Raw genomic sequence first — 16,778 nt, forward strand, 5'->3', positions numbered from 1 at the left:
AATATGAGCAGGCTTTGACAAAATTTTAGGCCCATATTTCAAATTTAACCTAATTTAAATAAGCATAAAGTGTATTACATACTTAAGTCCAATCCAAATTCGATTCGATTCGACCCGACCCATTAGCCCTCTATCAGGTGGTGGCTCATGTGCGAAGACTTCTTGATATTGTAATGTACACCACTAGTTTTTCCAAGCCTAAACAAATACGATTGCAATCATTGTTTTAACAAATGGAAAACAAAGAAAAATTACATTAAAAGAAATGAAGAAGAGAGGAAAACAGAGGGAAAAGTAAAAGAGAATGGAAAATAAAGAAAAAATAAAGGAAAGTTAAAAGAATATAAAAAGAAAAAAATTAAATAGCTCAAAATGAAAAAATATATGGATCAATTGTAGAATTTAACCTAAAATTTTCGTTTGAAATGATGATTTAATGTGCCACATTAGCTTACCGTTACACCGTTAATGACAAGTAACGGCTTAGTGACTAAAATGTTACAACACAATAATGTAAGTGACTAAAACGTAAGATTTCAAACATAAGTGACTAGAATGTAACCAGAGGTAAACAAAAGTGACTATTTTTGTAGTTTACCCTATTTTAACCTTTGTACTACAAAATATTTATTATTAATATTTTAAAATATTAATATTGAATATTTACAATAATATGTGAATAATATTATTTAAAATTTATTATTAATATAAAATTATTAAATAATTTGTTAAAATAATAAATGATATTAATTATATTAATAATTTATTATATGATTAAATATAAATAATTAAATATAAATGTTTAATAATATTAAAAATTATAATACTTTAATAATTTTAAAAAATAAAAGTAAAATTTATTATCAATATAATAGTGGAGTTTTTTTTCAGAAAATAAATTACGCTTTTCGAAAAAATAAGTCATTTTATAGAAAAAAATTTATTTTTCGTTGATTTATAAATTATTTTTTATTGAGCAAGTTGTTTTCTGTAAACAAATATAGGAAAATGTAGAAAATATTTATCAGAAGTAATTTTCTGTGAAACAAATAGATCCTAAGCTTTCAAAGAGAAATCTTAGCGAAGAGTGATTTGAATTATATATAGAAGTAATGTTATAACTTAATGAATAAATTTAGCTTAAATCTATTACTCTTTAGATAATATCTAGAAACATACAAAATTTCCTAACTGCAATATAAAACTTGTATTTATATCTTATTTTTACACCGCTAATAAATCCATTCGCAATTGAGACTTGTATTTAGATGAATTCTCAAATTTCAATTCCATTTTCCTTTTCTTGGAGTAAAATGGGCCCATCAAAAGGGGCTTGTACGCCTATTATTCTCAACCAAGAAAATCAGGATCTACTTCATTTTCAGATACTGTTTGAGTCACTTTCAATCCAGAAAATGCCAGCAGCCCATTGTTTAACTCAATCCTGCCGGAGCCGAATTTAAAGAAAGAAAAAGATAAACATCTAATTTCTGAAAAAAGAAAATAAAAGACTCTTTTGTTTCAATATGTCGTAATTTGAGAAAAAGAAGATGAATTCATGCAGGCCTGCTGAAGAATGATAAAAACAGTAACTAAAAAATGATTCTTTTGTTTCAATATGCATGTACTGTTGGATGTGGTACAAATTAAAGAAATGAAATAAAATAAGCCAAAATCATTGACTAATTCAATGACTTCAACCTATAAATGGCCATTCATTCATGCAGGGACTCTCAAAGAAATAGAATTAAGAATCTAAGTTATAACTCTACCACATACAAAAAATTGAAGCCCTTCAGATTTTCGTAGCCATTTTCATCTTGGCTCTTGCATCGCCTTTGACCTTTGCCTCTGATCCTAGCCCTCTTCAGGACTTTTGTGTAGCCATTAATGACCCCAAGGGCTCTGGTATGTCTTCTCTTCAAATTCTTTCATTTTTCTTGAGCTACTGGTGTCTGTGTCTAATGTATTTCTGGACATGAACGGGATAGAATCTTAAGACCTTTTACACTCGTATCTATCACATCCATATATTCGACACTTAAATTCAAGTTTTAGTAACATGAACTCATCTTTTCTTCTTCATCTGGTATTGACTAACATTTCTTGCTTTCATGCAGTGTTTGTCAACGGAAAATTCTGCAAAGACGCAAAGCTTGCCAAAGCAGATGACTTCTACTTTTCAGGTCTCCATATCCGCAAAACCACATCCAACACATTTGGATCAATTGTCACACCCCTTAACATTGCACAAATGCCAGGACTTCACACATTGGGGATATCTATGGTTCGAATTGAATATGCATCTAACGGTAGCCTGAACCCTCCTCACACTCACCCTCGTGCCTCAGAGATTCTAGTTGTTCTGGAAGGCACACTCCATATCGGTTTCGTTACATCGAATCCAGATAATCGTTTGATTTATAAAGTCCTATATCCCGGAGATGTCTTTGTTTTTCCTGTGGGTCTCATTCACTTCCAATACAACATAGGGAATGTTGAAAAGTCAATTAAAGGGTGAGTTGAAAAGTCAAAAATGGGAGGTGCAAGTGGCACTGAAAGGAAAAATGGTAGGCAAGTTGTTTAAAATTGAATGGGATAGTTGCAATTTTGGTCCCTAATTTTTTAGGTCATTTGCAAGTTAGTCCCTGAACCTCAACTATAAATAGGCCTAACCATTTCTCATTTCAACCATCCCAACCTATCTTTCTCTCTTAGTTTTCTCTCTTCTCCCATTTGAGAATTCTTAAGGAATTCTATTTGTTTGTAATATTTTGGAAATAGTAAAGTTATCATCTGGTGTTAGTGCCCAAGGACGTAGGTATAATTTACCGAACCTCGTTAAAACTCTTGTGTTCTTTCTTGTCCTATTTTTCTTTCAATATTTGAGGGTATAATAGTAGTATTTAATTGTGCTATTAAATTACTATAGAAGGGATATTCTGACTAAGGAAAGACTTTGTATTTAAGAGATCCTTGTGATCCACCTCTCTTCCCTGGGAATTAAACTTTGTGTGATTTTTTAGTACAATAATTTACACGCTTCCAACCCTATTGGAACAACAAGTGGTATCAGAGCTGAAGGTTAATCGTAGTATGCTCTGTGGTTGCAGTTTAAACTGATCTTCCACATCAGAAAAGATTTCCTTAGGTATATTGAAAGATTATGGAGAAAACGGTCGGTGTAGGAGCTTCAACATCGTCCATGTGGACAAGACCGACAATTGCAAATGTAAGATTGACCATGGAGATCTTTGATGGCACGGGCCATTTTGGTATGTGGCAAAGTGAGGTTCTAGATGCCCTTTTTCAGCAGGGTCTAGACATTGCCATTGATGAAGAGAAACCAGATGATGTACAGGAGAAAGATTGGAAGGCGATCAATCGATTGACATGTGGCACAATTCGATCATGCCTTTTTCGAGAACAGAGGTATGCTTTTTCAAAGGAGACTTCTGCAAATAAGTTGTGGGTGGCACTTGAAGAAAAATTTTTGAAGAAAAATAGTCAAAATAAGCTCCACTTGAAGAAAAGACTGTTTCACTTCACTTACGTCCCAAGTACCACGATGAATGATCACATCACCAAATTTAATCAGTTAGTCACTAATTTATTAAATATGGATGAGACATTCAAAGATGAAGATTTAACTTTGATGCTGTTGGGGTCACTTCCTGAGGAGTTTGAGTTCCTAAAAACTACTCTACTTCATGGCAGGAGTGATATATCTCTGAGCGAAGTTTGTGCGGCCTTATATAGTTATGAACAGAGAAAGAAGGACAAACAGAAAAACTTAATCAGAGATACAGAAGCTTTAGTAGTCCGAGGTCATTCATACACTCGGAAGAAAACTCAGAAAGGGAGATCAAAGTCAAAGTCCAGACTCGGGAAAGATGAATGTGCCTTTTGTCATGAGAAAGGCCACTGGAAGAAAAATTGTCCAAAGCTGAAGAATAAGGGAAAAGCTACTGTAGATGCTTGTGTTGCAAAGCATGATACCAGTGACTCTGAACTATCACTGGTTGCATCATCATCATCGTTCCATTCAGATGAGTGGATATTGGATTCGGGTTGTACCTATCATATGTCCCCTAACCGGGAGTGGTTATCTGATTTAGTAGAACTAAATGGAGGAGTTGTTTATATGGGCAATGACAATGCCTGTAAAACTGTTGGGATAGGTTCAATCCAATTAAAGAATCAAGATGGATCAACCAGAGTTCTGACTGATGTTCGGTACGTGCCCAGTTTGAAGAAAAATCTCATCTCATTGGGAGCCTTAGAATCCAATGGTTCAGTTGTTACTATGAGAGATGGGATTTTGAAAGTGACATCTGGCGCACTTGTGATATTGAAGGGCATCAGGAAAAATAACTTGTATTGCTACCAAGGTAGTACAGTTATTGGAGCAGTCACTGCAGCTTCCGGTAACAAAGAATTGGACTCAATGCAGTTGTGGCATATGAAGTTGGGACATGCCAGCGAAAAATCCTTGCAAATTCTGGCAAAGAAAGGATTGTTGAAAGGTGCAAAGGCTTGCAAATTAAAATTTTGCGAGCATTGTGTTCTGGGAAAGCAAAAGAGAGTGAAATTCGGCACTGCTATCCATAATACAAAAGGTATTTTGGAATATGTTCACTCAGATGTGTGGGGGCCTTCCAAAACACCTTCGTTGGGAGGAAAACACTACTTTGTTACTTTTGTTGATGACTTTTCCAGAAGAGTTTGGGTGTATACCATGAGAACTAAGGATGAAGTGCTTGGAGTTTTTCTTAAATGGAAAACTATGATCGAAAACCAGACTGGCAAGAAAATCAAGCGGCTTAGGACAGACAATGGAGGGGAATATAAAAGTGATCTGTTCTTCGATGTGTGCCAAGAGTATGGTATTGTTCGACACTTCACAGTTAGGGATACACCGTAGCAGAATGGAGTGGCAGAGAGTATGAATCGAACATTGCTAGAGAAAGTTCGATGTATGTTGTCCAATGCTGGGTTGGGCAAGCAATTTTGGGCTGAGGCTGTGACATACGCTCGCAATCTTGTTAATCATTTGCCATCATCTGCATTAGAAAGAAAAACTCCTATGGAGGTATGGTCTGGAAAACCGGCTACAGATTATGATTCCTTACATGTGTTTGGATCCACTGCATATTACCATGTGAAGAAGTCAAAGTTAGATCCGAGGGCAAAGAAAGCTCTCTTTATGGGAATCACTTTTGGAGTGAAGGGATTTCGTCTTTAGTGCTTAAGCACAAAGAAAATGATTTGTAGTAGAGATGTTCCCTTTGATGAATCTGCCACATTGAAAAAGGTAGCAGATGAAGATATTCAGACAAGCGATACTCCACAGCAGATGGAGTGTACTCCAAAACAGGTGGAGTTTGAGCAGATGGGGATTTGCCCAATTAATAAGTCTAATTCTCCAGCCACAATGGAGGAATTAGAGGTTGAAGAGGTTCTGACCCAAGAACCATTAAGTACACCAGAACCAGTTGTAGTTGCAAGGCCACGAAGAGAAATTCGTAAACCTGCTCGATTTACTGATATGGTGGCCTACGCCCTTCCCGTTGTTGATGATGATATTCCTGTCACTTATCAAGAAGCAATGCAAAGCTTAGAAAGTGACAAATGGAAATGCGCCATGGATGAAGAAATGCAGTCTTTCCGGAAGAACAATACTTGGGACTTGGCGCAATTATCGAAAGGTAAAAGGGCAATCGGATGCAAGTGGGTATTCGCAAAGAAAGATGGATCTCCTAGCAAGAAAGATGTTCGCTACAAGGCAAGATTGGTAGCAAAAGGCTACGCTCAGAAGGAGGGAATTGACTACAATGATGTATTTTCCCTTGTTGTGAAGCATTCCTCCATTAGAATTTTGTTGGCCTTGGTAGCACAGTTGAATTTGGAGCTAGCTCAACTTGATGTTAAGACGGCTTTCTTGCATGGTGAGTTAGAAGAGGAGATTTATATGACTCAACCCGAAGGATACACAAATGCTGGTGGTAGAAATTGGGTTTGTAAGCTAACAAATCGCTATATGGATTGAAGCAATCCCCAAGGCAGTGGTACAAGCGATTTGATAGCTTTATGAGAAGGCAGAAGTACACAAGAAGCAAATATGACAATTGTGTGTATTTGTAGAAGCTGCATGACGGATCTTTCATTTATCTACTCTTGTATGTTGATGCTATGTTAATCGCTTCGAAGAGCCAAAAAGAGATAGATAAGCTGAAGGCTCAGTTGAATCAAGAGTTCGAGATGAAAGATCTAGGTGAGGCCAAGAAGATTCTCGGCATGGAGATAAGTAGAGATAGACAGAGAGGCAAGCTTTGTTTAAATCAGAAGCAATATCTGAAAAAGGTATTACAATGTTTTGGTGTAAATGAAAACACAAAACATGTAAGTACCCCACTTACTTCTCATTTGAAACTCAATGCTCAATTATCTCCGAAGACTGAAGATGAAAGAGAATATATGGCGAAAGTCCCATATGCTAATGCAGTTGGGAGTTTGATGTATGCGATGGTGTGTACGCGGCCTGACATTTCACAAGCTGTTGGAGTTGTGAGCAGGTATATGCATGATCCTGGAAAAGGACATTGGCAAGCTGTGAAATAGATTCTACGGTATCTTCGAAAAACCGTAGACGTTGGTTTAATTTTTGAGCAGGATGAAGCACTTGGTCAGTTTGTAGTTGGATATGTTGATTCCGACTTTGCTGGTGATTTAGATAAATGTCGTTCAACTACGGGGTATCTGTTTACTCTTGCGAAAGCCCCAGTGAGTTGGAAGTCTACCTTACAGTCTACAGTAGCTGTGTCTACTACAGAAGTGGAATATATGGCAGTTACAGAAGCTGTTAAGGAGGCTATTTGGCTTAATGGATTGTTGAAAGACTTGGGAGTTGTTCAAAGTCACATTAATCTATATTGTGACAGTCAGAGCGCTATTCATTTAGTGAAAAATCAAGTCTATCATTCAAGAACCAAACATATCGACGTAAGATATCACTTTGTGCGGGAAGTCTTTGAAAAAGGAAAAATTCTACTTCAGAAGATTCCGGCCGCATATAATCTCGCAGATATGATGACCAAGGTGGTAACAACAATCAAGTTTAATCATTGTTTGAACTTGATTAACATCCTGAAAATTTGAGCACCTTCAGGTGTATGGCGCTCGAAAGCGCATTTGGAGGCACTACAAAAGATAGCTTTATCGAATTTGGGGAGTTGAAGGAAGTATGTGAAGATGTGATTATCCTAATCAAATCTTCAAGGTGGAGATTGTTGAAAAGTCAATTAAAGGGTGAGTTGAAAAGTCAAAAATGGGAGGTGCAAGTGGCACCGAAAGGAAAAATGGTAGGCAAGTTGTTTAAAATTGAATGGGATAATTGTAATTTTGGTCCCTAATTTTTAGGCCATTTGCAAGTTAGTCCCTGAACCTCAACTATAAATAGGCCTAACCATTTCTTATGTCAACCATCCCAACCAATCTTTCTCTCTTAGTTTTCTCTCTTCTCCCATTTGAGAATTCTTAAGGAATTCTATTTGTTTGTAATATTTTGGAAATAGTAAAGTTATCATCTGGTGTTAGTGCCCGAGGATGTAAGTATAATTTACCGAACCTCGTTAAAACTCTTGTATTCTTTCTTGTCCTATTTTTCTTTCAATATTTGAGGGTATAATAGTAGTATTTAATTGTGCTATTAAATTACTATAGAAGGGATATTCTGACTAAGGAAAGACTTGGTATTTAAGAGATCCTTGTGATCCACCTCTCTTCCCTGGGAATTGAACTTTGTGTGATTTTTTAGTACAATAATTTACACACTTCCAACCCTATTGGAACAACAAGGAGCACCTATGCTGTTGCCTTTGCTGGTCTTTGCAGTGAAAACCCATGGGTGATCACTATTGCAAATGCAGTATTTGGCTCGAACCCTTCCATTAATGCTGATATTCTTGCCAAGGCTTTTAATCTAGATAGGAAAATGGTGAAGAATCTTCAATCCAAATTCTGATGGGATAACATTCGAAGGAATGTTCGAATGATGCTTGAATTTGTCATTTGTTATTTTTAGTAAAATTAAATTTTATTTTTTTTCTAAAATATAGAATAAAAGAAGTTGTTTATGAGCCTCATCTTATGTTTGTTTGAATTTTAGCATTCTATAAAATTGAAAAGTGGTCTTTATTTGAATGCATAAGAAATATTTGAGTAACAAATTGTGAATTGAGTTTTAATTCGATTGGTATGGGTATTGTTGTCAATGTAAAAAATTCTAGGTTCGAGTGTGCTGAAATTTATTATCCTTTTATTCCTGAGTTGGGAGGGGCTATGAGTAATTTTAAGTATTCTCTCAAAAAGAGCAGATATAATTAGAACTTATAATGAAATTATTAAAAAAAATAACAAATTAGATCTTCAACTCTACTCGTCATTTTATTTTACTTATTTTTTTATTTTAATAATTCAATTATTATTTTCATTTCAAGAAAAATAAGGACGTGGATGTCAATAGTTTTTGAGGTAAAATAAAACAAAAATAATAGTTAAGTAAAAATATAAAATACTAAAATGAGAAAATTTTTATACTTTAAATTTCAAACTGTGATATAAATTTATATCTAAATTTGAGCCAAAAATATTAAACAAAACATAAAAACATGTTTTTATTTCAATTGAAGTTTAAATATTATTCGCTTACGGCACGTTTGGTTCACTGGAATAGATTAGGACTATAATGAAATAGTCATTCTGTGAGAATAGAATAAGGCTATAATGGAATTGAATAGCATAATAGTGGTTTGGTTGGATGGAATGGAATGAGTATTGTAATAGTATTCATGTGTTTGGCTGAGAGGAATAGATATGTAATAGCAAAAAAGATACTCGAATGATGAATATGCCCTTTAATAAATTAAATTAAATTTTTATTTTTGTAAAATATTAAAAAACCAAAAACGTTAAATGCTAAAATGACAAATATACACTTTAATTAAATTTATTGATCATTTTGTAATTTTTTAAAATTGAATGCCCAAAATGTAAACTTACTAATAGTTTAATGACATTGGGTGTAGTTTACCCATAAAAACCCACCAAATACCCAAGCCCACTCGTCCACCAAAATTCCAAAAGCCACCAGCCATCATCACTTTCTTCCCCATTTTCAGTTCACGATAATTCTTTTCCTTTCAACCAAATTTTCCACCAACAATTGTTCTTAAAATTACTTCATTTCAACATTTTTATTTTATCTAAAATGATAAAATCTTTATCCTTCAATTCTTTTTTTTTTCTGACATGAAATCTGAGATTTTATTAATATTAACTCAAGCTCAGTAATCTCACACACCATAAAAAATAAAACTAAAAAGAAACATAAATAGACCAGATGGAAATTAGGCCAATCCTAAAAACCAAAAATGAAGTTCCTAAAAAAAGCCTAATGGGAACTAGCCCAATCCTAAAAAATTGTTATCAAAACTTTCCTAAACCCTAACTTGACCTTTTGACTTTGAAAACTTCTTTCCAACCTTAGCAAAGACCAGTCGCTCCTCCTTTGTAACACCCCTAACCCGAATCCGTCCTAGGAATAGGGTTATGAGGCATTACCAATCAATCACATCAATATCACATAATTTAAACATTCATAGTCATAATTATACATAACACCAACAAATTGTCCCTTACAAGGCTCTTCAAGGCCTCACAACATGTTTAGAAGTAGTTCGGGACTAAACCGATAACATTTGCAAACTTTAGGAAACTTAGAAAATTTCCCAACATTTTAGGGGCACACGCCAATGTGAACAGGCCGTGTGCCTCACACGGTCACCAGACATGCCCATGTCATAGGCCGTGTGAAAACAGGGCATACATACTGACTTCACCACACGGCTGGAGACACGCCCATGTGCCATGGCCGTGGGAAATCTGAAGGGTATACTGACTTGGCCACACGCCTATGTGCTAGCCCATGTGACACACACGGCCAGTAGACACGCCCGTGTGTCTAAGCCGTGTAACTTTCTAACTTGTATAGTTAAGTTACAGGGGCACACGGTCAAGCCACACGCCCGTGTGCTCAACTGTGTGGGGCAAAATTAGGCTTGTTTTAAGCCACTTTTCCTCACCTATAATCAATCACCTTAAAACAAACATATAACACCTTACTCACATCCAATTTGGCAGCCAAAACAACTATTTCAATACATATTATAAGCCATTTCAAAATCAAGCACTCATATACTCAAATTAATACCATTTGTACATTCAAACACATACCAAACTAGCATGATTCATTCCTCATTACTCACCTATTCAATCATATACCAAAGTACATATCATACTCATCAAAACAACCTATTTCAATATGTATTTTTACTACCATCAATCACACACAAAGCTTGACTCATAAATCATCTATTAGCCATACATTTATCAAGTCCAAAATCATGCTTTTCATAAGTAAATACTCATCATATACCAAATGACCAAATGATTATCTTGAACCATCACCAACCATACCAAATTATGCCATTACACAAGGCAAATTACACATCAAACATAAGTCATTAATAAGCCATATAAAATGACCCAATACATCACCGAAAACCTTTATCAAAATGACTCAAGCTTATACATGCCATATAACCAAAATCACAAAGTTCATATGTACCAAACCATAGCTGGATAGTGTGATGAGATCTCCGACGACTTCCGACCTGAGCAAGCTTTTGAAACTCTATAAACATAGAAAAGAAAAAAAAGTAAGCTATAAAGCTTAGTAAGCTCGTATGGAAATAAACTCATATCATTAAATAACCGCATTTTAAACAATTACTCAAATCATGATATAATTCATATGATTTCACCATTCAATCTCGAATTCATGTACATAGATGATCAAAATTTTCATGAGTTTATTCATTCAAAACACGTATAGTTTGAATACTTTTTATCAATTCATTCACATTTTCATATGCATAAGCAACTATTTATAAACTTTATTCAATTCAAGATTCATCGATTTTTCCAATGCCATAGTCCAACTATGGTCTTACACATACATTGCTAAGGCCTTGCTTTGGTATTTCTTTCACATGTCATAACCCGGTTATAGTCTTATAAGTCAATTGCCATAGTCCAACTATGGTCTTACTCGGTAACTTACCTTTTTCAACTCATACTTTTCATTTAATAACTGAACATTTATTCAATTCATACTTCATTATAATCAAATAAACACATTTTGACATGAAACATACTTATACACAATTATTTCTTATTTAATATACATAATACAATATGAACTCATCAATTTACTTTCATTCGATTCTCACATAGGTTCTGTGCGTACCTGTATTACTTATTCTGATTATACTTTACTTCTCATCTTGACTATGCTCGTTGAACCATTCGAAATTGTTAAGGATACTTGGAAATCACATAAAGCTCTTACAATAACATATCCCAGATATGGTCTCACATGTTAACACATATCGATGCCATTGTCCTAGACAGGGTCTTACACGAAATTGATTAACGATGCTGATGTCCCAGACAGGGTCTTATACGTAATCGTATAATGATGCCAATGTCCCAGATATGGTCTTACACATAATCACAGTACAATGCCAATGTCCCAAACATGGTCTTACGTGGAATCTCATCTAGGTAATCCTAATGTCATGACATTTGTATCCTATACTATTCCTAAGGTTCGTACGGGACTTTCAGACGCTGTTAACTTTTTCGATTTTGACTTGTAATCATAACCATTCAGCATTCAATTCTTCAATTCAATAATAAATAAGCATTTATAACACAATTTAAATATGTTTATCAGCATACGAACTTACCTCGTTCACTGTAACGATGAATTAGGTCGACTAATTTGATACTTTGTTTTCTCCTATTCTAGATCTGAATCTCATTTTTCTCAATCTATATAACAACAAAATTTACTTATTTAATCATTAATTCATTCAATTTAACGCAATTTACACATTTTGGAAAAATTACACTTTTGCCCTTGTCGAAACCATTTTTTATAGGGAAAAACGGGGATCGACTTTTTGAAATAAAGTGCGGAGTCGCCACCAGTCTTTTTGTTTAGGTGTGATTGGATCACCTAATAAAACATTTTGTTTCATTTAAATCAATTTTGGTCCACGTAAATTTAAGAACGGGTTTGGGAGTCGGTTACGTATGAGGAAGGGTTGGCACCCTCACTACGCCCAAAAACTGGTACCAGATTGATTAATTTGCTGTCCTTATGTTTAGTTTTTTTCAAAAAATTTGAAATATGATTCCTTTTAAAACGTTTGAGTAGTTTAAGTTGGTCGTCAAAACTTTCTCGTTTCAAAGGCATAAAGCATCACATCCAGCACGATAGGACATGATCTTTTATACTTTTGAGAACACGATTGAGTTTTGACTTCCAAAAGCTCTTATGTCAAAAATTACCAAAGCATATCCAAATATTTAGTTATACGAAAAATTGAAACCCAGCATGGTAAGGCACGATTTCTCGAACTTCTAAATACTGAACATTGTCTTGTTTTTGTAAATTTTCCCATAAACAATTATGAAACCGGCTCAAAATGCATTTATTTGGTTCGTTTGGGATATAAAAGAACAAAATAATTAAAAATTGGGCCCAAATACGTGGAAGACAAAACATGGTATCAAGCATAGCACAAATATATGTGAATTCAACATAAAATTACACTATTGAATAACAAAGATAATAATGCGAACATACAATTTGACATATACAATAATGATCTCCCATCCCTTCATATTGAAGTAATATTAACAATCAAAGCCTGATGAACTTCCTTTTTCGAAAATATATATATATTATAACATTTACATGACAAATTAATAAAATGTAAAACAAATTTTGAAGGGTAATAAATTTAAAATAAATTAAGGAAGAAAAAAAATTTTGAAACCAATACATGTATGTAATTTTAAACTAAATTATATGTACAAAAGTTTTAAAAATAGGCAACATATGAGAGAATTCAAAATAAAGTTTGAAATCAATGAAATACAAAACAATCTGAATTAAAATTGATAGCATACATAAAATGCAAAACTTAATAGAATTAATATATATATATGTAGAAATATAAGAGTTGAAAATGTTAATATATATATATATTATATAATAAAGTAGGCTCTTTGTATAAACATAATATATATATGTGCATAAATTCAAGATATACATAAAATAATATGAAATCAACACTATATAAAAAAATAATGTATAATATAAATTTTAAAACAATATATAAGGTATAATGTATAAATTTTGAAAACAAAAATATATGTATAAAGAAAATTTTAAAATAGAAATTTTACATAATAGAACAATTTAAAGAAACGATTATAAAAATGAATGAAAAAACAAATTAAAGCAATATATAAAAAACTATGTTAAGATAATTAAAAAAAATCTTAAATAAAATTGAATAAAAACATAAATTTAAAAACTCGATTGAAATAAAAATAAGATTAAGAGGACAATCTATAAACAAATAAGATTAATAAAACCAAAGATTAGACTAAGATGAAACATGCACCAATGGTTAGGTATCTAAAATACAAATATCCCAAGCTTTGAAACGCGACATTTAAACAAGGACCAAATTGCAGCAATGCATAAACCATAGGGAAAATGTAAAAACAAATAAACAGAATCAAGGCCGAAAAACAGATCAATGCAGGATAGGAGGGACTCGTCGCGCAAATTGACCAATTAAGGTGAAAAGGCACGGATCCGGGCCTCCAAACGGGTCAACGCGTGGATCCTTTCTTTACCAAATGGCGCTGTTTCATATGCTTCAGAAAAAAAATGAGAAAAACCCTAAATGAACCCTTAATCTCCTTAAACAAAAAAAAACTAAGCTTACTATCTCTCTTATTCAGCAGAATTAAAATCATCGGCCATTTTGCCTCTATACTCGGTGGATAACAGCATATGAAGGCTTATCCTGGCCTTATTCGACGCAAATCTGAGGGTTTTGTTATGCTCAACCTCAATCCCCATCTAGCTTCGATTACCATGAAGCAAACAAGGATTCGAAACCTCCTAAGCAAAATAAGTATTTGTGCTTTCATTTATTTTGTTTTTTACATACAATAACAAAAGATCAAAGAAAAATGGAAGAGAAAGCGAAAGAAAAAAATAAGATTTACAATCACCTCTTCAAAACTGTTTTTCCTCTAGTCAAACTTTTTGTACAGATTTGTATGCGTAAATCCCCCCCAAATACACTGTTGCACTTGGCTTTTTAGAGCCAAAAATGAAAAAAATTAAACACACATTTTCTGCTTTCTATTTTCTCCTTTGCTGTATTCAGTTGTGGTTTGTTAATTTGTTGCAGGAGGATCCAGTTGGAGGTGATGGCGCACGTGGAGCGTGAAGCAATGACGCGGGTGGAAGCTGGCACGAAGGCAGCAGCGACACAAGGGAAAGAAACCCTAGGGTTTCTGTTCAAAAGTGTCCTGGGCTGTTTGGGCATTGGGCCACTATAATTGGGTCGGGTTTTATTTGGGCTTGGTTTAGTTGTTGGGCTGTTGTAAATGTACTATGTACAATTATTATTTGGATTTTATTTTGTTATTTTGTTTTGCTTTTTTATTTTGGTTCTGGTATGGGCCCGGGAGAAATAGGCCTATTACAGCCCTATTATTTCACATTTTTGTAATTTAGTCATTATCACATAAAATTACAAATTCATGCAATTAAGGACAAACCCATGCTAGCCGAATTTTACCCATACTACTAGCAGCCCATATTTCCAAATAATCACACTTTCAACCACAAAATTTCAATAATTCACAATTTAGTCCAAAATTGACATTTTTACCAAAATTCACTTTACAAAACTTATATATCTAACAACAATAATTTATTTTATATCATTAATTAGAAAAATATACACTTAATCAACAATGGTAAAATTCACATACTTTAACAGTTCAGAAATCGGAGATACAAGCTAGCTAGATTAAGCTGTAACAATCTCAAATCGTAAAAATTATTAAAAATGGAACAAAATTGAGCTTACATGCATTCAATTCTCCATGGCCGAATGCTTCAAGCTATTATGGTTTTCTCTTCTTCCATTTTTTTTGAAGAAACAAGAGAAATAAAAATGCATGTGTTATTTTGTTTTATTTAACTTAACTTATTAACTAATTTACTAAAATATCCTTTGATTAAAACATTCAAAATTCACTATTTCATGCATAAAACCGTCCACTTGCATTATAAAAGGGCTATTTGCAACATAAAACCCTTAGCTATTTAATTTCATAGCCATTAGATACATTTAACTAATAGAACACAAGTTTTATGCTTTACGCGATTTAGTCCTTTTTACCGAATTAAACACTTAAACAGTAAAATTTCTTAACGAAACACGAACATTCTATCATACTACAAACCTTAATAAAATAATAAAATAATTATTTTGACTTCAGATTTGTGGTCTCGAAACCACTTTTCCGGTTAACCATAAAAACGGATTGTTACAACTCTCCCTCCTTAGGGATTTTTGTCCCCAAAAATCTTATCAGAGAATAGATTAGTGATTCGCTTTCACTAGCCTCATAAATTTCTCAAATTTTTAATCTCACAAGTTATGATTATGATCTGTTCCTCAATATACATCATATTAGGCTGAATTTCAACTTCTGAAAGAGATATTATAGACAAAAGGTCTTATCTGTATCGTCACATCTCATATATATATATATATAAGAAACATATGATGAATCTTCTCAAGTTCTGATGGTAATATAAGTGGATAAGCCACTAGTTTTTTTCTCTCAATAATCTCATACGACTAATTCACAGTAACACTTTCACAAACACTCAGTTCACTAACTGAAATTCAATGCTTTTACGTATTAAGTCCACATATGTTTTCTGTCAATCTGAAACTGCTTTCAGACTGTCGCGAATTACTTTCACCTTCTCTTTAGTCTCTCTAATTACATTGGTCTCGTAATTCTTTTTATCACTGATCTCATATAAAACTTCGTACGGTGCTATCTTATGCTCAACTGATAAATTATTTTTATACGTAACTCAAACAACGATAAATATTTTTTTCAAATTCTAAAACATAACAACGATATATTACCTTGAGAATCTGAATCTCTCCCTCAGATTAGTCATCTGAAATAATGGAGTCTAGCACACTGTGTGATCTAAAAATCTCTAAAATGTATAACTCGGCTAATCTGTCAAAAGAGAAATTCGTACGTACGGAGATAAAATATGCAGACTTCCTCAAACAATCAACAATAGTTCAGAAAACATCTGTCTTTTACAAAATTTATCAAAATTCTATTTCATTACCACTCAGATAGCAACACATGCTATAACAGTCTTGAAACACTTGATGATCAGCATTAACTTGTTGATAGATCAGACATTTGGATACAAAGTCAGAAATATCACGTTTCAAACTCATTCACCAATACAACTGTCTTAGATTATTGTACATCTTAGTACTCTCTAGATGAACAAATAATTAACACTATGAGCTATATGTAACAATTGTTGCAAAATTTCTGGATTTCTCGATACACGAACTCTATTTTGATACATCAAATAATCATCGGTTCTAAACTGAAATTCTGAATCACGAATCAATTTATGTTAAACCCCTTTTTAACTTGTAATTCACTGACACACTTCTTAGCCTCACAAATTCGCTGATTAAACATCAATTTAGTTTCTAGCT

The 16,778-nt window shown here is 33.5% G+C and overlaps 1 protein-coding gene and 2 long non-coding RNA genes across 3 annotated transcripts; 2 read left to right on the top strand and 1 right to left on the bottom strand.

Annotated features, from left to right (window-relative positions):
* Positions 1-1,313: 1,313 nt before the first annotated feature.
* LOC107894428 (germin-like protein subfamily 1 member 11) lies at positions 1,314-8,023 on the top strand. The gene is made up of 4 exons (XM_041084814.1): positions 1,314-1,431; positions 1,792-1,908; positions 2,121-2,505; positions 7,861-8,023. Exons 1-4 carry the CDS (start codon positions 1,314-1,316, stop codon positions 8,021-8,023), a joined length of 783 nt encoding a protein of 260 aa, XP_040940748.1.
* Positions 8,024-13,516: 5,493 nt separating this feature from the next.
* Positions 13,517-14,412, bottom strand: LOC107893176 (uncharacterized). The gene is made up of 2 exons (XR_001682752.2): positions 14,224-14,412; positions 13,517-14,110 (listed from the first exon to the last, which is right to left on the bottom strand). It is a non-coding gene; the product is annotated as an uncharacterized lncRNA (long non-coding RNA).
* LOC107893175 (uncharacterized) lies at positions 13,868-14,777 on the top strand. The gene is made up of 2 exons (XR_001682751.2): positions 13,868-14,123; positions 14,406-14,777. It is a non-coding gene; the product is annotated as an uncharacterized lncRNA (long non-coding RNA).
* Positions 14,778-16,778: the final 2,001 nt, after the last annotated feature.

This window comes from Gossypium hirsutum, chromosome A13 (assembly GCF_007990345.1).
Source record: "Gossypium hirsutum isolate 1008001.06 chromosome A13, Gossypium_hirsutum_v2.1, whole genome shotgun sequence".
NCBI lineage: Eukaryota > Viridiplantae > Streptophyta > Magnoliopsida > Malvales > Malvaceae > Gossypium > Gossypium hirsutum.